Below are 18,207 nucleotides of genomic sequence, written 5' to 3'. Positions count from 1 at the left end.
AAAAGCATATTTAGAAAACTAAAATGAAAGGGGGGGGGCATCTGTAATACTTTCAACAATAAAGATAAAAAAATAAGTTACTAAATTCCATTGACACTTTATCTGGGGGAGCCCTACTGACATGTAAAACACTTAGCACAGTACCTGGCAGGTAGTAAGAGCTTGATAATTAACTGCTACACCTGATTAGCACACACAATAAGAGAGCACTTAAACAATCTGGTTTGTGCAAACTATAATCACCCATCACCTCAGCTTCTTGATGCTGAGAGGTGGATTGTAGATAGTGCCACAAGCAGTCTGCTGGTCCTCAGAGGTCTTCACATCTAGATCCTCTTCTTGCAACAATCTCTCAGGATCAGAAGGGAGATCCTTCAAGGATATTATCTCATGAAAAGGAGTGGACACAAAGCGAGCTGCTCTAGCAAAGTCACAAGTATCTTCTGGGTTAGGACAAATAGTTACATTCCTGAAACCTGTGATAATAGCATCCTCACTCAAAGGCTCAATTCCGGTAAATTCATCCTGAAATAAAAACCATGTAAAGTTTAGCTGAAATACTTCAATAAGCATATGGATGCCCTATCTTTTTTACATAAAGAGACATACAATTAGCTAAGTGATTTTCAACACAGGGTATAGAGGTAACACATCAGACTCTCTAAGAAGACCATTTTAAAAAGCACATCATAACATTTGAAGAAAAAATCTGTGTCATGAAAACAGGAAATTATATTTCATCAAAAATTGCCCGGCCAGTGTGGCTCAGTGGTTGAGCGTCAACGCATACACCAAGAGGCCGCTGGTTCGATTCCTGGTCAGGGCACATGCCCAAGTTATGGGCCAGATCCCCAGTGGGGGGCGTGCAGGAGGCGGCCAATAGATGTTCTCTCTCACTGATGTTTCCATCTCTCTCTCCCTCTCCCCTTCTCTCTCTCTCTAGTTAACAAAGAAAAAAAGTTAAAAAAAAAACACTTGTGAGGATTCTCCACACAAAGAAAAAATACTGGACAATAGTTTTTCCCAGCCAATTTCATCCAAGAATTAGAGGACTAGTACCATTTTTCTTCTTTTGGCCTAGAGAATGTTCTGATAATCTATCCTCCTAGCTTTTAAGTCATCTTCTTCTATATCAAATATTTAATTTTTATTAAAGGTAATTCACAATCATGGTAAAAATATAAAAAATAAAACAGAAAGTATAAAAAGAAAAACATTTAAAGTATACCTTTGTCTATAAAAGTAATATATATATGTTCTTTTTTTTTTATCCTCACCTGAGGACATTTTTCCACTTTTTGTTCAAATAGAGTAGGAGAGAGAGAGAGAAACATTGACGTGAAAGGGACACATCGAGTGGTTGCCACCCGCAGAACCTAACCAGGGCCGGGGACAAACTGCAACCGAGGTACGTGCCCCCAGCGGGAACTGAACCCGGGTTTCTCTGGACCGCAGGCCGACACTCTAACTGCTGAGCCAAACCACTGACCCACACCGGCCAGGGCCATATATATGTTTTTAAAAAGTCAACTAGTTTGCCCTGGCTGGTGTGGCTCAGTTGGTTGAGCATTGTCCTATGCACCACAAGACTTCTGTTTCAATTCCGGTTAGAACACATGCCCAGGTTGTGGGTTCGATCCCCAGTTGGGGTGCATACGGAAGGCAACCGATGGATGTTTCTCTCTCCCCATTCCTCTCTAAAAATCAATAAAGACATATTAAAATAAATAAATAAAAAATAAAAAGTCAACTAGTTTAAAAGGATATATAGTGAAAAACTCTGCCTCCTGAACTTGACCCACCCTCCCAGCTCCTCTTCAATTACCACTCCCCAGAAACAACTGCTGTTGCCATATACATATCTAGTGAAATACATGAACAAACATATTCTATGCATTAAAAAAAGATATTTTTATTGATTAAGAGAGAGAGAGAGAAACCAATTTGTGTTTCCACTTATTTATGAATTCATTGGTTGTTTCTTGTATGTGCCCTGACCTAGATCAAACCCGCAACCTTGGCGTATTGGGACGATGCTCTAATCAACTGAGCTACCTGGCCAGGGCAAAGAAAGGTATTTTAAAGCAAGTCAAATACATGCTAGTACAGTTGACCCTTGAACAATGCAGGGATTAAGGGAGCCGCTCGCCTCCCCCTGCACAGAAAATCCCTGGGTAACTTTTGACTCTCCAAAAACTTAACTTACAAGTACTTCATCCTTTGGTGTTGTAAAGGATAGGTTTTAGGAGCCCACCCCTGCAGGATGCTCAAGTCCCTTATGTAAAAGGGCATAGAACAGTGCATACACTTGGCTCTCCCCATTCACAGATTCCCAACTACAGATGAAAAATATTATTTGGCTGAATCCAGGAATGCAAAACATGGGGATATGGAGGACTAACTGTCTATTGAAAAAAATTCCATGTATAAGTGGCCCTGCGTAGTTCAAACCCATGTTGTTCAAGTTCAAATGTATATTATTATTATTTTTAAATATGTTTTTATTGCCAGGCCGGTGTGGCTCAGTGGTTGAGCGTCAACCCATGCACCAAGAGGTCGCTGGTTTGATTCCTAGTCAGGGCACGTGCCCAGGTTGTAGGCCCAATCCCCAGTGGGGAGCATGCAGGAGGTGGCCAGTCAATGTTCTCGCTCATCGATGTTTCTATTTCTCTCCTCTCTCTGAAATCAATAAAGAAAAAACATTTTTAATAAAAATAAATAAATACATAAATATGTTTTTATTGACCTTTTTCGAGAAAGAGGAAGAAAAGGGGGCGGGGGGAACGCCAAACAGTTGCCTCCCGTATTCACCCCAACCAGGGATCGAAACTGCAACCTGGGTATGTGCCCTGACCAGAAATTGAACCAGTGACCTTTTGGTGCACGGGACAATGCTCAAAAAACTGAGCCACATCAGCCAGGGTTGTATCTATTATTCTTTCTCATATTTTTAGCATATTTTCTGTACTATTAATAATCCTTTAAAAATACTATGGTCACACCATGGGTCTATCAGAAGTCAACCAACTTTTTTAGGTTATTCCCTATTTTTTACTATTATAAAACTATTTTAAATATCCTTATACAACTAAATCTTTAGGAATATCTTAATTTCTTAGGAATAATTCCTAAAAGTAGAATTATCAGGTCAAAAAGTTATGAACAGCCTGGCTGGTGTGGCCCAGTGGACTGAGCATCACCCTATGGACTGAGAGGTCCCAGTTCGATTCCTGATCAGGGCACATGCCCAGGTTTTGGGCTCAATCGCCAGTGGGGGCTGTGCAGGAGGAGGCTGATTGATGTTTCTTTCTCACATCGATGTTTCTGTCTCTCCCTTCCTTTCTCTAAAAAAAAAAAAAAATCAATTAAAACATCTTTTTAAAAAGTTATGAACACTAAGCGTCTTTATACATATTCCCTAGCTGCCCTCCGAGAGATTGTACCACTTTATACATTTATCTACAGTATACACATATGACAATTTCATTTAACCCTTGTGAATACTAGATATTAATTTTGTAGATTATCAATTTGACATATACTTTAAATTTCTGACATTTATAAGTAGAGGTGAGAAGTACATTAGGAAAAAACAAGAAATGTGTCTAAAAATTATAAGATTGAAGTAAAATAGGTATCTACAGTCTAAGAATACATTTTATGCAAACACTACTTATGGCCCTTTAGATATATATTTTTTAGGGGGAGAAATTCTGATGGGTATCTATTAATGAAATTCAAGTAAAAGGTTTAAAGTAAAAAAGATAGATTAAGATTGACTCCTTTAATAATTCAGTCATCCCTGAACAGGTGAACTACCTCCAAATGCAGCCTATCTATTTATTCATTATGTTCTCTGGTGGTATTCACAGGAACACAGTACATAATTAATTACTCTTCTACATTGTTAACTTTTCATAGCAGTCAGAGAACTATCAGAATTATATGGGAAAGTGTTTAAAACAAAGAAAATTACACGCTTGTTAACCAATGTCACCCCAGTCACTCCTATAAATTCAATAAAAATTATTTTTAAAAAATACATGCTTGGACTTTATCCCTGGAAATGCCAATTCAGTATATCTAGAAAGGGGCCTGCACACCTGTAGTCATACATGGCTCCCTAGGCTATTCTGAGTTGCTGGAAATTCTCTATATCTTGATCTAGGTGGAGAACGCACAGATATTCAGACAGCGCCCCAGCTGGTTTGACTCAGCGGTTAGAGCGTCGGCCTGCGGTCCAGAGAGACGCGGGTTCAGTTCCCGCTAAGGGTACGTACCTTGGTTGCGGTTTGTCCCTGGCCCTGGTTGGGTTGTGCGGGTGGCAGCCACTTGATGTGTCCCTTTTACATCGATGTTTCTCTTTCTCTCTCTCCCTTCCACTCTATCTGAACAAAATATGGAAAAATGTCCTCAGGTGAGGATAAAAAAAAAAAATAACTAGCTATACAATTAAATTTGTAGTCTACTAGATGTAAAATATACCTCAATAAAGAAGTAAATGCGGGGGGGGGGGGGCATGTTTAAAAAAGTTTCCCCAAGTGATTCATTCCCCAGGATATGGAGAACACATTGCTTTAAATCATTATAACCACTCTTTGTCTTCTGTCAAATCTCCAATTAAACATATTCCATTTTCTTCCAACTCAAGACAAGTTTTCAGATGGTGGTTTGAAGAGAAGGATGATTTTCTTCCTTAAAACTTCAATGAAATGTCAATTTATTTGTTATTGGCTATAGGTTATCTACTTTGACTTGAATGTTTACATGAGGCCTTTTTACCCTAAGTAAAAAAGCCTCACATAAACTGGTCATGTCACTAGTCCATAGTGGTTAAAACAGAACATTACTAAAGTGAAATGGCTGGTCATATAACTCTTCTGTTGCCACAAAAAGCATTTATATTAAAAGAACAAAGATTCTTTGCTATGTTAGTTTAAAATAAAAAGTGCTTAAGGCTTTTAAGACAGGAATTCCCCCACCCCATTTAAAAAACTGAGACAGAATTCACATACCAAAAAATTTAACCTTTTAAAGTATACATTTCAGTGATTTTTAGCATATTCACAAGGTTGTACAGTTATCATCACTATCTAAATCCAAACATTTTCACCACCCACCCCAAAACCCTGCCCGGGGATCCTTTAGCAGTCACTTTAACTCCTCTAACCTTGAATCCCCTAGAAACCCCTAATCTAGTTTCTGTTTTTATAGATTTGACTATTCTGGACATTTAACATAAATGGAATCATATAATACGTGGTCTTTTGTAATTAGCTTCATTCACTTAGCAAAGTGTTTTCAAGATTCATCCATATTGTAAGATGTATCAGTATCTCTTTTTTTTTATCCTCACCCGAGGACATTTTTCCATTTTTTGCTCAGGTAGAGTGGGAGGGAGAGAGAGGAACAGAGAGAGAGAGAGAGAGAAACATCGATGTAAAAGGGACACATCGAGTGGCTGCCACCCGCACGACCGACCAGGGCCGGGGACAAACTGCAACTGAGGCACGCGCCCTTAGTGGGAACCAAACCTGGGTCTCTTTGGACCGCAGGCGTTGACGCTCTAACCACTGAGCCAAACCGGCCAGGGCAGTATCTCTTTCTTTTTTATGCCTGAATAACAGTCCACCATACGGATATACAACATTTTATTTATCCATGCATCAGTTGATGGACAGTGGGTTGTTCCCACTTTTTGGCTATTATGCATAATGCTATGAATATTCATGTACAATTTTTTTGTGTGAACATATGTTTTTAATTCTTTTGAATATGAACCTAGGAGAGAATTTATGGTCATGTGGTTACTCTGTGTTTAACATTTTGAGAAACTGCCAAACTATTTTTCAACGTAGCTCTATCATTTCACATTCCAACCAGCAGTGTATAAGAGTTCTAATTTCTCAACATCGTCACCAACACTTGCTATTTTCTATCTTTTTAAAAATGTTTTTTTTTTTTTTTAATCCTCATCCGAGGACATTTTTCCATTTTTTGTACAGACAGAGTGGGAGGGAGAGAGAAGAAAAGAGAGAGAGGGAAACATCGATGTGAAAGGGACACATCGAGTGGCTGCCACCCGCACGACCAACCAGGGCCAGGGACAAACTGCAACCAAGGTACATGCCCTTAGCGGGAACCGAACCCGGGTCTCTCCGGACCGCAGGCGGACGCTCTAACCGCTGAGCCAAACCGGCCAGGGCTAAAAATGTTTTTATTGATTTTTTTAGAATAAGAGGAAGGGAGAGGGAGAGAGAGATAAAAATATTGATGAGAAAAATATCAACATCGATTGTCTGCCTCCTGCTGGGGATTGACCCCAAAACCTAGAAATGTGTCTTAAGTGGGAATCAAACCGGTGACCTCCTGGTGCATGTGAGGATGCTCAATTTACTGAGCCACACCGGCTGGACTTTTTCTGTCTTTTTCATTATAGCCACCCTAATGTCTGTGAAGTAGTATCTTACTGTGATTTTGATTTGCATTCTCTGATGACTAATGATGTTAAGCATCCTTTCATGTGCTTTTTTTCTTAATTAAGATTTTTTCATTGATTTTCAGAGATAGTGGAAGGGAGAGAGAAGGCGAAACATAGATTGGCTGCCTCCTGCACACCCCATGCTGGGAACTGAGCTCCAAATCTGGGCATATGCTCGGATGGGGAATCGAACTTGCAACCTTTCGGTGCACAGAACAATGTCCAACCAACTGAGCCACACAGACCAGGGCTCATGTGTTTATTTCAAGTTAGTAATTTTTACTTGAACCCTAAACTTTTTTGAGAATTGAATGAACAATCCTCTAGTTCATTTATATTAACTTAGGAATACTCCTTACACAAATATCTGGAGACATATCCTCATTTGAAATGATGCTGTCTGAAGTTTTGAGAACTGCAAGGGGTCTTCGTTGGACTAAAACCCGTGAGGGATCTGCAGGAGGACTGGAAAAAGACACATTCCATTTAGCAACTTTATTTCTGTTGACAGAGGTAACAGTAACCTTTCATTTATAAAAATAGAAAACTTTTAAGTGTCAAAACAAAGCAAAAAAACTCAAACCTGCTATTCTTTTTTTCTGAAAGAAGAAATTCATCAAAAATGGAGAAAGGTATACTGGGACCTATATATAGAAAAAGAGACTAGATTTATACTCTTTAGAGTAAATGCTCTATTCTTTAAGACAAATAGATAAACTCATATTTTTCACTGTTTAAAAGCAAAAGGCAATCTGTTTATTTTTGATAATGAATAATCTCAAACATATAAAAGTAAAGATCATTTAATAATAATTATCTAAAGACGGATGATCTTGCTTATCTCTATTCCCTACCACTACAACCACACCCCAAACTCAACCCAACTCCAGATTATTCTGATGCAAATCCAAGACATATCACTTCATCTATACATATTTCAATATGTATTTCTATAAGAGAGGTTCTTTTTAAAAAGCATAATCTCAAAACATGAAAATACCTATAGAATTAACCATTTCTGAACATCAAATATCCAATCAGAAGTTTCACATTTTACCAAAATCTTTTAGAAAGTTTAAGATTCATGTAGTGTGACTGATTAAAACATCTCTCAAGCCCTGGCCAGTTTGGCTCAGCGGTTGAGCGTTGGCCTGTGGACCAGAGAGTGCTTGCTGGGTTCAGTTCCCGCTAGGGGCATGTACCACATTAAAAAAAAAAAAAAAAAAAGTCTCTCAAATCACTTTTATTCCATAGTATTTTTTTTTTTTATCCTCACCCGAGGATATTTTTCCATTTTTTGTTCAGATAGAGTGGGGGGGGGGGAGGAAGAGAGAGAGAGAAACATCTACGTGAAAGGGACACATTGAGTGGCTGCCACCCGCACGACCAACCAGGGCCAGGGGCAAACTGCAACTGAGATATGCGCCCTTAGCGGGAACTGAACCCAGGTCTCTCTGGACCGCAGGCCAACACTCTAACCGCTGAGACAAACCAGCCAGGGCTATTCCATAACATTAAAAAAAAAAGTTTTTTCCTTTATTGATTTTAGAGAGAGAGGAAGGGAGAGGGAGAGAGAGAGAGAGACATCGATGAGAGAGAACATCGATCAGTCACTTCCTGCATGCCCCTGATTGGGGATCAGGCCCAGAAACTGGGCATGTGCCCTGGCCAGGAATCAAACCGGCGACCTCTTGGTGCATGGGTCGATGCTCAACCACTTAGTCACACCAGCCAGACTCCATAGCATTTTTTTTTTAATAATTTTTTATTGAAGAAACTGGGTTGTTTGCCCAATAATGCTGAAATTTTTTGCCAATTATATCCTTCTGTGTTGTTTAACCTGTTCCTCCATGCTTTCATTTCCTATAATTTGGTGGGAGGTTTATTAGAATTAGAGGTTTAATCAGATTCAATTTAATTTTTTTTTTTTTTATCCTCACCTGAGGACATTTTTCCATTTTTTATTCAGACAGACTGGGAGGGAGAGAGAGGAAGAGAGAGAGAGAGAGAAACATTGACGTGAAAGGGACACATCGAGTGGCTGCCTCCTGCATGACCCAACCAGGGCCAGGGACAAACTGCAACCGAGGTACGTGCCCTTAGTGGGAACCAAACCCGGGCCTCTCTGGACCATAGGCCGACGCTCTAACCGCTGAGCCAAACTGGCCAGGGCCAATTTAATTTTTTTTTTAAAACTACTTATGGTGGATATTCAGGTTTTTACCACTTTAACATGTTATTAAATGGAAAAGATAACAAATTTGAATATAAAATAGACTCAGTTTTAAGCTTTTTCTTCTTTGCTCCAAAAACCACTTTCCAGTCTTTGCTGCTAGATAACTATAGATATCTAAAACCTGTGAGGGATTTAGTGTACACTGGCTAAAGTGGAAGATTATTTGGTAGTTAGTATAAATTTAAATTTACATTTAAACCAAATATTTCAAAACATTGAGGAATCTAATAAAAATAACTCTTTCAAATGTCTACCATATCTCAAATCATATGCTTATTAATGAATTCCATGATTCAAAGATACAATAGTAAACTTAGTCCCTCTCTCTGCCTTCTTTCAACTCCCTTTACTGTAATTAAGAAAACTACTTACAATTTGTTATATAATGCATGGGTTATCAGCAAGTTCTTCATGACGCTGTCAAATACGACTCACCTTCAGAAAGAGGCTGTTCTTGCCAAATGTTTTCTGCAAGTGAAGTTTTCCTATAAAGAAACTTGTTTTAAAACATGTTCTTAGCCCAGCCGGTGTGGCTCAATGGTTGAACATCAACCCATGCACCAAGAGGTTGCTGGTTTGATTCCCAGGTTGCAGGTTTGGTCCCTAGCAGAGGGTGTGCAGGAGGCAGCCAACTGATGTTTCTCTCATCAATGTTTCTCTCTCTCTTTCCTCTCCTTCCTCTCTCTCTAAAACCAATAAAAACATATTAAAAGTAACAAAAATGTACTTAGTAGCCACAGAAAGAATTCTTAAAAGAGGCTTTTTTATTAAATATAATCTTCTTCACTCTAAGATAAAAAAAAATATTCCAGTATTGTCAATCCAAATTCTTTAAAAAGATGAAACTTTCAGTCATTAAAACTGCTGTAGAAGTATGTTTGATAATAGATGTTAAGTTACATGAACAGTATAAGCAGATTACAAAATGGTAACTCTCATGTGTTTATTTAAAATATATTTTTATTGATTTTAGAGAGAAAGGAAAGGAGAGAAACATGGATCTGCTGCTTCCTGCACATCCCTTCCTGGGAATTGAGCCTGCAACCCGGGCATGTGCCCTGATCAGGAATTGAACCAGCAACATTTGGGTGCATGGGACGATGCTCATCCCACTGAGCCACACCAGCCAGGCCTAAACTCTCAGTTTTATAAAACAAAACAAAAACAGTATGAACACATAAGGAGAGCTCTATCAATGATATCCCTTGGTGGCAAAAATGGGTGGTTTTGCCTTTTAAAAAATTATTTATATTTGATTGTTTCTATAAAAAATATACATTAAAAAATATTTTTTTTTCTTTATTGATTTTTAGAGAGAGGGAGAAAGCAAAAGAAACATTAATGAGAGAGAGCATCGACTGGTGGCTTCCTACATGCCCCTCATTGAGGATTGGGCCCACAACCTGGGCATGTGCCCTGACTGGGAATCCAACCTGTGACTTCTTGGTGCATGGGTCGATGCTCAACCACTGAACCCAGCTGAGCAAAAATATACATTTTTTTTTTTAATTTTTTTTTTCTTCTATTTTATTTTATTTTTTTTTTATCCTCACCCGAGGACATTTTTCCATTTTTGTACAGACAGAGTGGGAGGGAGAGAGGAAGAGAGAGAGTGAGAAACATCGATGTGAAAGGGACACATCGAGTGGCTGCCACCCGCACGACCAACCAGGACCAGGGACAAACTGCAACCAAGGTACATGCCCTTAGCGGGAACCGAACCCGGGTCTCTCCGTACCACAGGCGGGCGCTCTAACTGCTGAGCCAAACCGGCCAGGGCAAATATACATTTTTTTTAATGGAAAAAAGTCAGTACCCTGTCTTCCCTCATTAACATCAAAGTTGATATTATGACAGAGACTTGCAAAAAGTGTCTGTTTTGAAACTACAGAAGTCGAGGAGACTTCAAGTCACTAGAGAGTCAAAGGTTGGTTCTAAATGCCTTCCCATAAGCATCGCCCTTTCCACCAATGTGGTCCTACCTGGCACAAGAGTTTACTGGACAAACAGAATTGGACACAGTCATTCCTGGTATTTCCTGAGACTCAGAAGCAATTTGCAGTTCAGCTGTCTCCTTTGTAGGTATCTTTTCTTCTTGCTATTTGCATTAAATAAACAAAATCAATTTGTCCCCTCTATCTAGAAAATGCTACCTATTTTCAATATTTAGTTCCAAAATTAGCTTTAACATGCTTTCCCCCCAGATATCCACTAACAAAAGAAAGTGTCTGTTCCACAAAAGTTCTTTCCAATAATTTATGTTCCTAGTAAAACTGATATTGTTGTACTCTACTGAGCAGTGCCAAGAATATACTGAATTTCTTTAGTAAACCCCCTTTTAATGGAGAATGACTAGAATAAAGAGCTAAAGTTAGAGGTAACAAAACAATGGTCTAGAATATAACTAAGAAGTCAATAAACTGCATCACATGCCACAAATTCCATTTGAAGTTACCTGTTAAATTACTTTCCTGCTCAACTTTGCTGCTATTAAGAGTTAAGAAACTACAGTATACTCTAAATGGGGGTTGAGAGGACTTTTACCTTCTATGCTTTTACATTGCTTAAATTTGTTTCAGTACGTTTTAGTTTTATGTATTTAAAAAAAAGTGAGACATAACCTGATCATCCGCTCTTTCTTGCTGAGTAGTTTGAATTTCTTTTAGCTTCTTCTCCATCTCTTCAATTTGTTTCTGCATTTCTGCTCTCTTCTCTGCACTGGTCAGTAGCTCAGCTAGAAACAATAAAGTTGGCTGAGGCATTCACTCCTCACAGCAATTTATTCTGTCAAAAATCGTCTTTGGGTTTCACGTCCTCAACATATATGTTAATATTACAGATGAAAATTATGTAAGTGGCGCAGAATCCTCAACTGAGGTCTCATTTATTCAGTCAATAAAAAATAGAGTATCCACTACCTGCCAAGCACAACTCTGAGCATTTAGGTTTCAGTGTTGCATAATACAAAGTCCTTGGTCATGTGATGCTAACATTCAATTTTGGGGAGACAAACACACACACACACATTAACAAGAAAATCAGTTAAAAAAAAGTAAAATAGGTGAAGTAAGAATGTGTGACTGGGTAAGGGGATGGATGTCAGGGGTTACTTAAGACGAGTGATGAGGGAAGATCAGTCAAAGAAAGAGACATTATAAAGCCGTGACCTGAATAACTAGGAGCGAGTCATATACAGATCTAAAAGATTCTAGGCCAAGGGACCAGCTGGCACAAAGGCCCAATGCAGGAACAAGATCATTGTGTTCAAGGATGCAAATTAAGGTCAGCATAGTATGCAGCATAGTAGGAGGGAGAAAATTAAAAGATGAGGTTGGAGAGGTAGGCAGAAGCCAAGCCAAGTCATGTGGAGATAAAGAGTTTATATTGCATTCTAAGACAATGAAAAACACTGGAGAATTTTAAGTAAAGAAGCAATATGATCCAATTTTTTTAAAAAGATCATTTGTTGTGAGCAAAATGGATTGTGATAAGGCCAGAATGAGTGTAGAAAGTCTAGTTGTAGTAATCTAGCCAAAAGATTGTGGTTTGGATTAAGATAATGGGGATGGTGATAAATGAAAGATTTGGAAATTCTGGGGGTGGTAAAGTTGATGGGCTTATTCATTAGTTGTGGTAAGAAAAGAGTGATCAAAGATGACTTCTGGATTATTTTGGTTTGAATCATCGGGGTACATGATGATACCTTTTGAGATGGGGAAACCTGGTGGTACATGTGTGTGTTGGAGTGAGGTTTGTGGCATAAATCATTATTCAGTTTTGGATATGTTGAGTTTAAAATGTGTATTAGAGCCCTAGTAGGGTGAGTAGGGTTGAGAAAGAGATCACAGGAGGTATGGTGACCTGAAACTGAGAAGCCATAGGACTGGATGGTATAGGAGTGGAAAAGAAGATACAGAGCTAGGTGCTTAGACAATTAATGAATGATGAGGAGTAGCTAATAAGTCTGAGGTGAGAACACTAAGGAGGCTCAGGAGGTAGGGAAAAAAATGGAAGGACATGGATCTAAAAGAAGCTAGAGTTCTTGAATGAGGAGGGGAAAAAATGACTTGGAAGTAGCAATGAGAAGAATGAACCTTATCTGTCTGTAGCCCTGCCTGTGGCTTCCTCATTTCTAGCATTTCTACCTGAAATTAAGTAATCAACAACAGTCTTTCAAGCCAGTTTTTAATAGTAACAAGAAACCACATTAATATAGGCATAATGATTTATTAGAATGCAAATTATACACAGTAGGGAAATTACATGTTCATGAACTAGATTCAGAAACCAGCTTAGGAAATGAGTATTAAAAAAATCCTCAGCCCTGGCCGGTTTGGCTCAGCGGTTAGAGTGTCAGCCTGCGGTCCACAGAGACCCGGGTTCGGTTCCCGCTAAGGGCATGTGCCTCGGTTGCAGTTTGTCCCCGGCCCTGGTTGGGTCGTGTGGGTGGCGGCCACTCGATGTGTCCCTTTCACATTGATGTTTCGCTCTCTTCCTCTCTCTCCTTCCTGCTCTATCTGAGTAAAAAATGGAAAAATGTCCTCGGGTGAGGATAAAAAAAAAAAAAAAAAAAAATCCTCAGAGGTCTTTTTATCTGTCTTATCTAACCCTAACACAGGTCCTTCTTTGGCTAGCTGAGAATAAAATGTACTTTCATCTTACTTCTATATACCTGTTATAAGCTAGATCTCTCCTAAGAAAATAGAAGTGTTTTTTAATGCTGTTTTATTTGTTTATTAAAAATTTTTGAGGTATAATTGACATACAATATTAATTTCAGTTATACAACATAATTATTCTATATTTGTATATATTGCAAAATAATCACCACAATACTAGGTTCCATCTGTTACCATACATAGTTGTAAAAAACTTTTTTCTTGTGAAGAGAACTTTCGAAATTTACTCTCTTAGCAAATTCCAAATATGCAATACGACATTATTAACTATAGTCACCATGCTGTTCATTACATCCCCATGACTTACTTTGTAACTGGAAGTTTGTACCTTTTGACTCCTTTCACCCATTTTGCCCACCCTCTATACCCCACTTCTGGCAACCACCAAGCTGTTCTCTCTATCTGAGTTTGTTTTAGGATTCCACATGTAAGTGAGATTATACAGTATTTGTCTTTCTCTGTCTTATTTCACATAGCATAATGCTCTCAAGGTCCATCCATGTTGCCACAAATGCTATATACATTTACAACACACACACATACACACACACACACACACACACACTCTCCCCCCCACCCCTTTTTTTTTGTTAATCCTTACAGGAGGATATCTTTCCAAGTGGAAGGGAGGAAGGGAGGGAGAGAAACATCAATGTAAGAGATACACATCGATTGCTTGCTCCCCACATACCCGGACTGGGGATTGAACCTGTAACCCAGGTACATGCTCTTGACCAGAAACTGAACCTGTGACCCATCCGTCCAAGGGCCGATGTTCTAACAACTGAGCCAAACCAGCCAGGGCAACACATAACATTTCCTTTATCCATTCATCTATCAGTGGACACTCAGGTTGAATGAAACACTAGTTTTTTATGTAAGTCCCTGGTTCCTTTCCCAGCTTATATTGGATTACCCTACTAGTCTACTTCTTTGTTAGGGTGGTTCCCATTCTTTAAAAGCCTTACTCAACTATGTCTTTGCTTTCTAACCATTCCCCCTCTCCTACCTATATACATAGGTTCCATTTTTCAATACTTTATTTGAGCACAGAGCACCTTTGTCAATCTTAGAAGGCGCTGGTTGATATAACAAATGAAGGCAATTCCAAACTTACTAATAACAGTCTGCTTTATAGAATTTTGCTTCTAACTTGTCACCTAGAACTTAGCAATGATTTTTCCTCAAACAAATTCTATGTAATGGTCAAATTTCCCAGCTAGCCTTACATATTCCATATCCTATTAAGTTAGCTGGGCTTACAATAGTAGGTTATTCTGGATATCTGCATAGAAATAAACACTTCTTCCTTCTTTCTTGGTAGAAATCCCAGTCAAAATACCTAAATGGATGAACTTTATTTTTGGACCCTCCCGCACCTCCTTGTCTGTATTCTCCCTCATCTTCTAATGCCTTAAGCTCCAAATACTATACTTAACTACTTTTAAGCCCATTCTGCACTGCCACTTGCCTCAAGTACTCCAGGCTCCAGAACATAACTGCTTCTGATTTTCCCAAAATCCAAGTTTCTCAATTTACAGTAAAACTTTCCTTAATTTAGAAAGATGAGAATGTCTTTAAGAAACAATACAGGCTGGCTGGTATGGCTCAGTGGTTAAGTGTTGACCCATGCACCAAGAGGTTGCCAGTTCGATTTCTGGTCAGGGCACATGCCCAGGTTGTGGGCCAAATCCCCAGTGTGGGGCATGCAGGAAGCGGCCAATCAAATGTTCTCTCTCATCAATGTTTCTATCTCTCTCTCCCTCTTCCTTCCTCTCTCTAAAATCAATAAAAGAAAAAAAAAAAGAAACAATACAGGTAAGTATTATCTAAGTGATTGCAGTGTAACTCTGAGTATGTTAACCTAAATAAGCCCTGAGAGAAATTCCAGGTACAGTATCAAAAGTCAAGTGAAATATTTCAGGCAATATGAGGAAAGTACTTAACGGGAAGGCATGGTGCCTACATGTATGTAAATCAGGGATCATAACGGTCTGCCTATTACATTGGTGAATATGAACTGTTCCTACAGTTCTGAGCTTCTTCTCCTCCTTTACTTTTGAACACAGATTTAGTTGCTTAGTTTCCCCCCCACAGGGGTCCCATGGAAAGCAGCAATGAGAATTCAGCTTAGAGAGAGAAACAGTAGAAACCACAAAAACATCACATAAACATACAAACAATGGGGCAATTTGCCTCAGACTTAATATATTAACTCAACCTTTCTATAACTAAGTTAAGTTATTTTTACAAACTTGAACTAGATCAATACACATACCTTCCCTTTGCGCTTTTAATTTCTTCCGAAAAACTTCAGCTCGGATCTCTTCAAAGGAGAACTCCCCCACTCCTGCATAAATCTTCTCCTTGCAGTACATCATCTTCTCTTTCTTCTCCTCAGATGCTTGCTGATGGCTTTGAACTCTTTGTAGCAGATCACCTTCTTCCTTTCCAGGCTTTCTTGTGCTTAGAATATGGTTTATACTGGGTTCAATTTTACATGGTGTCCTAAAAGATGTAAAATAAGTATTATTCACCATACAGGTCAAATGAGTTATTTTTTACACGTTTTGACGAAACACAGAGAGAATATCAGCAGCAAGAATATGTGTAATCAATTAAAAAAACAAACAAACAAAAAAAACAAATAAGGTTGAGAAAAGAACCTAAAAATAATTTACATGGGTCATCGAAAATTATGTTCTAAGTACTACTCTATTATGATGAGGAAGGAAATTAGCCATAAGTTAGGGTCATCAAATAGTTTATATTCCTTATAGGTGAAAAAAATATCACATTATAATTTCTTAATCAAACACAGTATAGGAATTGAAACTAACCTATGCAATATAGCCCATTTCCCACTGTTTAGCACCCCAAAGAATTAGTTAGCAATACAGCATTTAGGAAACTGATGACATGAAGTTCAAGGTTCTCAACTGAAGGGAAGAATAAGAGAAGTAATATAGGTTTGAAAAGAATAAAGCACAAAGTACCTCTATCAGGATAGCACAGAAGTTCTCAATCCTGGCTATCGATCAGAATGACTTATATACCTTTTATTTTCTTTTATACCTTTTTTCTCTTTTTAATATGTTTTATTGATTTTTTTTTGACAGCGAGGAAGAGAAAAAGAGAAACATCGATATAAGAGAGAAACATTGATTGGCTGCCTCCTGCATGACACCTACTGGGAATTGAGCCAGCAACCTGGGCATGTGCCCTGACTGGGATCAAACCGGGACCTCTAAGTCCATAAGACAATGTACAATCCACTCAGCTACACCAGCAAAGCCTTCTATACCTTTTCACAACTAAAGATACCTGGTCCTTACCCCAGGTCCACTGAATCAGAGCCTTTAATGGTAGGGTCCAAGTACCTACATGCTTAAAAGTCTGTCTCAACTTGCTTAACCTGATAAAGAACATCTAAGAAAAACCCATACAATCATCATACTTTATGATAAAATATGGAATGCTTCCTCTGCTAAAAATCAGGAAAAAGACAAGGATGTCCATTCTTACCACTTCCATTTAACATTGTACTCTAAATTCTAATCAGGGCAATGAGGCAAGTAAAATAAATTAAAGGCTTCCAGATGGGAAAGGAAGAAGCAAAGTGATCTATATTTGCAGATGACTTAATCTTACATATTGAAAATCCTAAGAATTCACTTAAAAACTATTAGATCTAACAAATGAATTCATTAAATAAGTAGGATACAACATCAATATATTTCATATACCTGCAATGAACAATATAAAAATAAAATTAAGAAAACAATTCCATTTATAACAGCATCAAAAAGAACAAAATATTTCAGAATAATTTTTTTTAAGGCAAAACTATAAAGACAATATAAAGATCAGTGGTTGCCAGGGATTCAGGAGGGAGAATAAGGTAGAGGAAATTTTTAGGTCAGTGAAACTATTCTGTATGACACTGTAATAATGGTTCCATGATATTCATTTGTCAAAATCCACAAAACTGTAAAACACATTAAAGTGAACCTTAATGTAAACTATGAACTTTAGTTAATAATAATGTATCAATACTGGGTTGTTAATTCATAACAAATGTAACATATTAATGCAAGAAGTTAATAATATGAACCACTGAATGCGTGCAGGGATGGGGGGAGTATATAGAAACTGTACTTTCTGCACAATTTTTCTATAAACTAAAACTGTTCTAAAAAATGAAGTCTACTAGTTTTTAAAAAGAGTGCAAAACTTGTATTCTGAAAACTATAAAACACTGTTGAAAGAAATGAAAGAAGATATAACTAAAGGAAAGATATCTCATGTTCATGAATCCAAAGATTTGATATTGATAAGACAGCAATATTCATTAAATTGATCTACAGATTCAACACAATTTGAATCAAAATCCCAGCTGGCTATTTTGCAGACATTGACAAGCTGATCCTAAAATTTATATGGACTTTTCAAGGAGACTATATAGTTAAAACAGTCTTTAAAAAGAACAAGCCTGGCTGGTGTGGCTCAGTAGTTGAGTGTTGACCGATGCGCCAGTTCAATTTTCGATCAGGGCACATGTCCAGGTTGTGGGCCCAATCCCCAGTGGGGGAAATGCAGGAGGTGGTCAATAAATGTTCTCTCTCATTGATGTTCCTATGTCTCTCCCCCTCTCCCTTCTTCTCTTTCTAAAATCAATAAAGAAAGAAAAAATTTATAAGAAAAAAAGAACAAAGTTAGAGGACTCACTTTTAGACTTCAGAAGTTACCATCAATCTATAGAAATCAAGATTGCTTGGTACTGGCATAAGGACAGAAATATAGATCAATGA

The 18,207-nt window shown here is 38.1% G+C and overlaps 1 protein-coding gene across 6 annotated transcripts in view; it reads right to left on the bottom strand.

Moving 5' to 3' along the window:
* The window catches only part of BUB1B (BUB1 mitotic checkpoint serine/threonine kinase B), a 67,982-nt gene that overhangs the window by 13,597 nt on the left and 36,178 nt on the right, over nt 1-18,207 (bottom strand). For 5 of the 6 annotated variants that reach the window (XM_036269627.1, XM_036269621.1, XM_036269656.1 and 2 more), the window contains exons 9-15: nt 15,675-15,904; nt 11,339-11,451; nt 10,700-10,815; nt 9,153-9,202; nt 7,065-7,125; nt 6,841-6,946; nt 251-525 (exon numbers count right to left, since the gene is read on the bottom strand). In XM_036269627.1, the coding sequence (XP_036125520.1) occupies nt 251-525; nt 6,841-6,946; nt 7,065-7,125; nt 9,153-9,202; nt 10,700-10,815; nt 11,339-11,451; nt 15,675-15,904 (951 nt within the window). The remainder of the gene's footprint in view (nt 1-250; nt 526-6,840; nt 6,947-7,064; nt 7,126-9,152; nt 9,203-10,699; nt 10,816-11,338; nt 11,452-15,674; nt 15,905-18,207) is intronic. The other variant, XM_036269636.1, reaches the window with a different exon arrangement.

The sequence above is a fragment of the Molossus molossus genome, unplaced genomic scaffold (assembly GCF_014108415.1).
Source record: "Molossus molossus isolate mMolMol1 unplaced genomic scaffold, mMolMol1.p scaffold_m16_p_1, whole genome shotgun sequence".
Lineage (NCBI taxonomy): Eukaryota > Metazoa > Chordata > Mammalia > Chiroptera > Molossidae > Molossus > Molossus molossus.
Note: the sequence above shows the minus strand (reverse complement) of the source record. Positions and strands in the feature narration are given on the sequence as shown.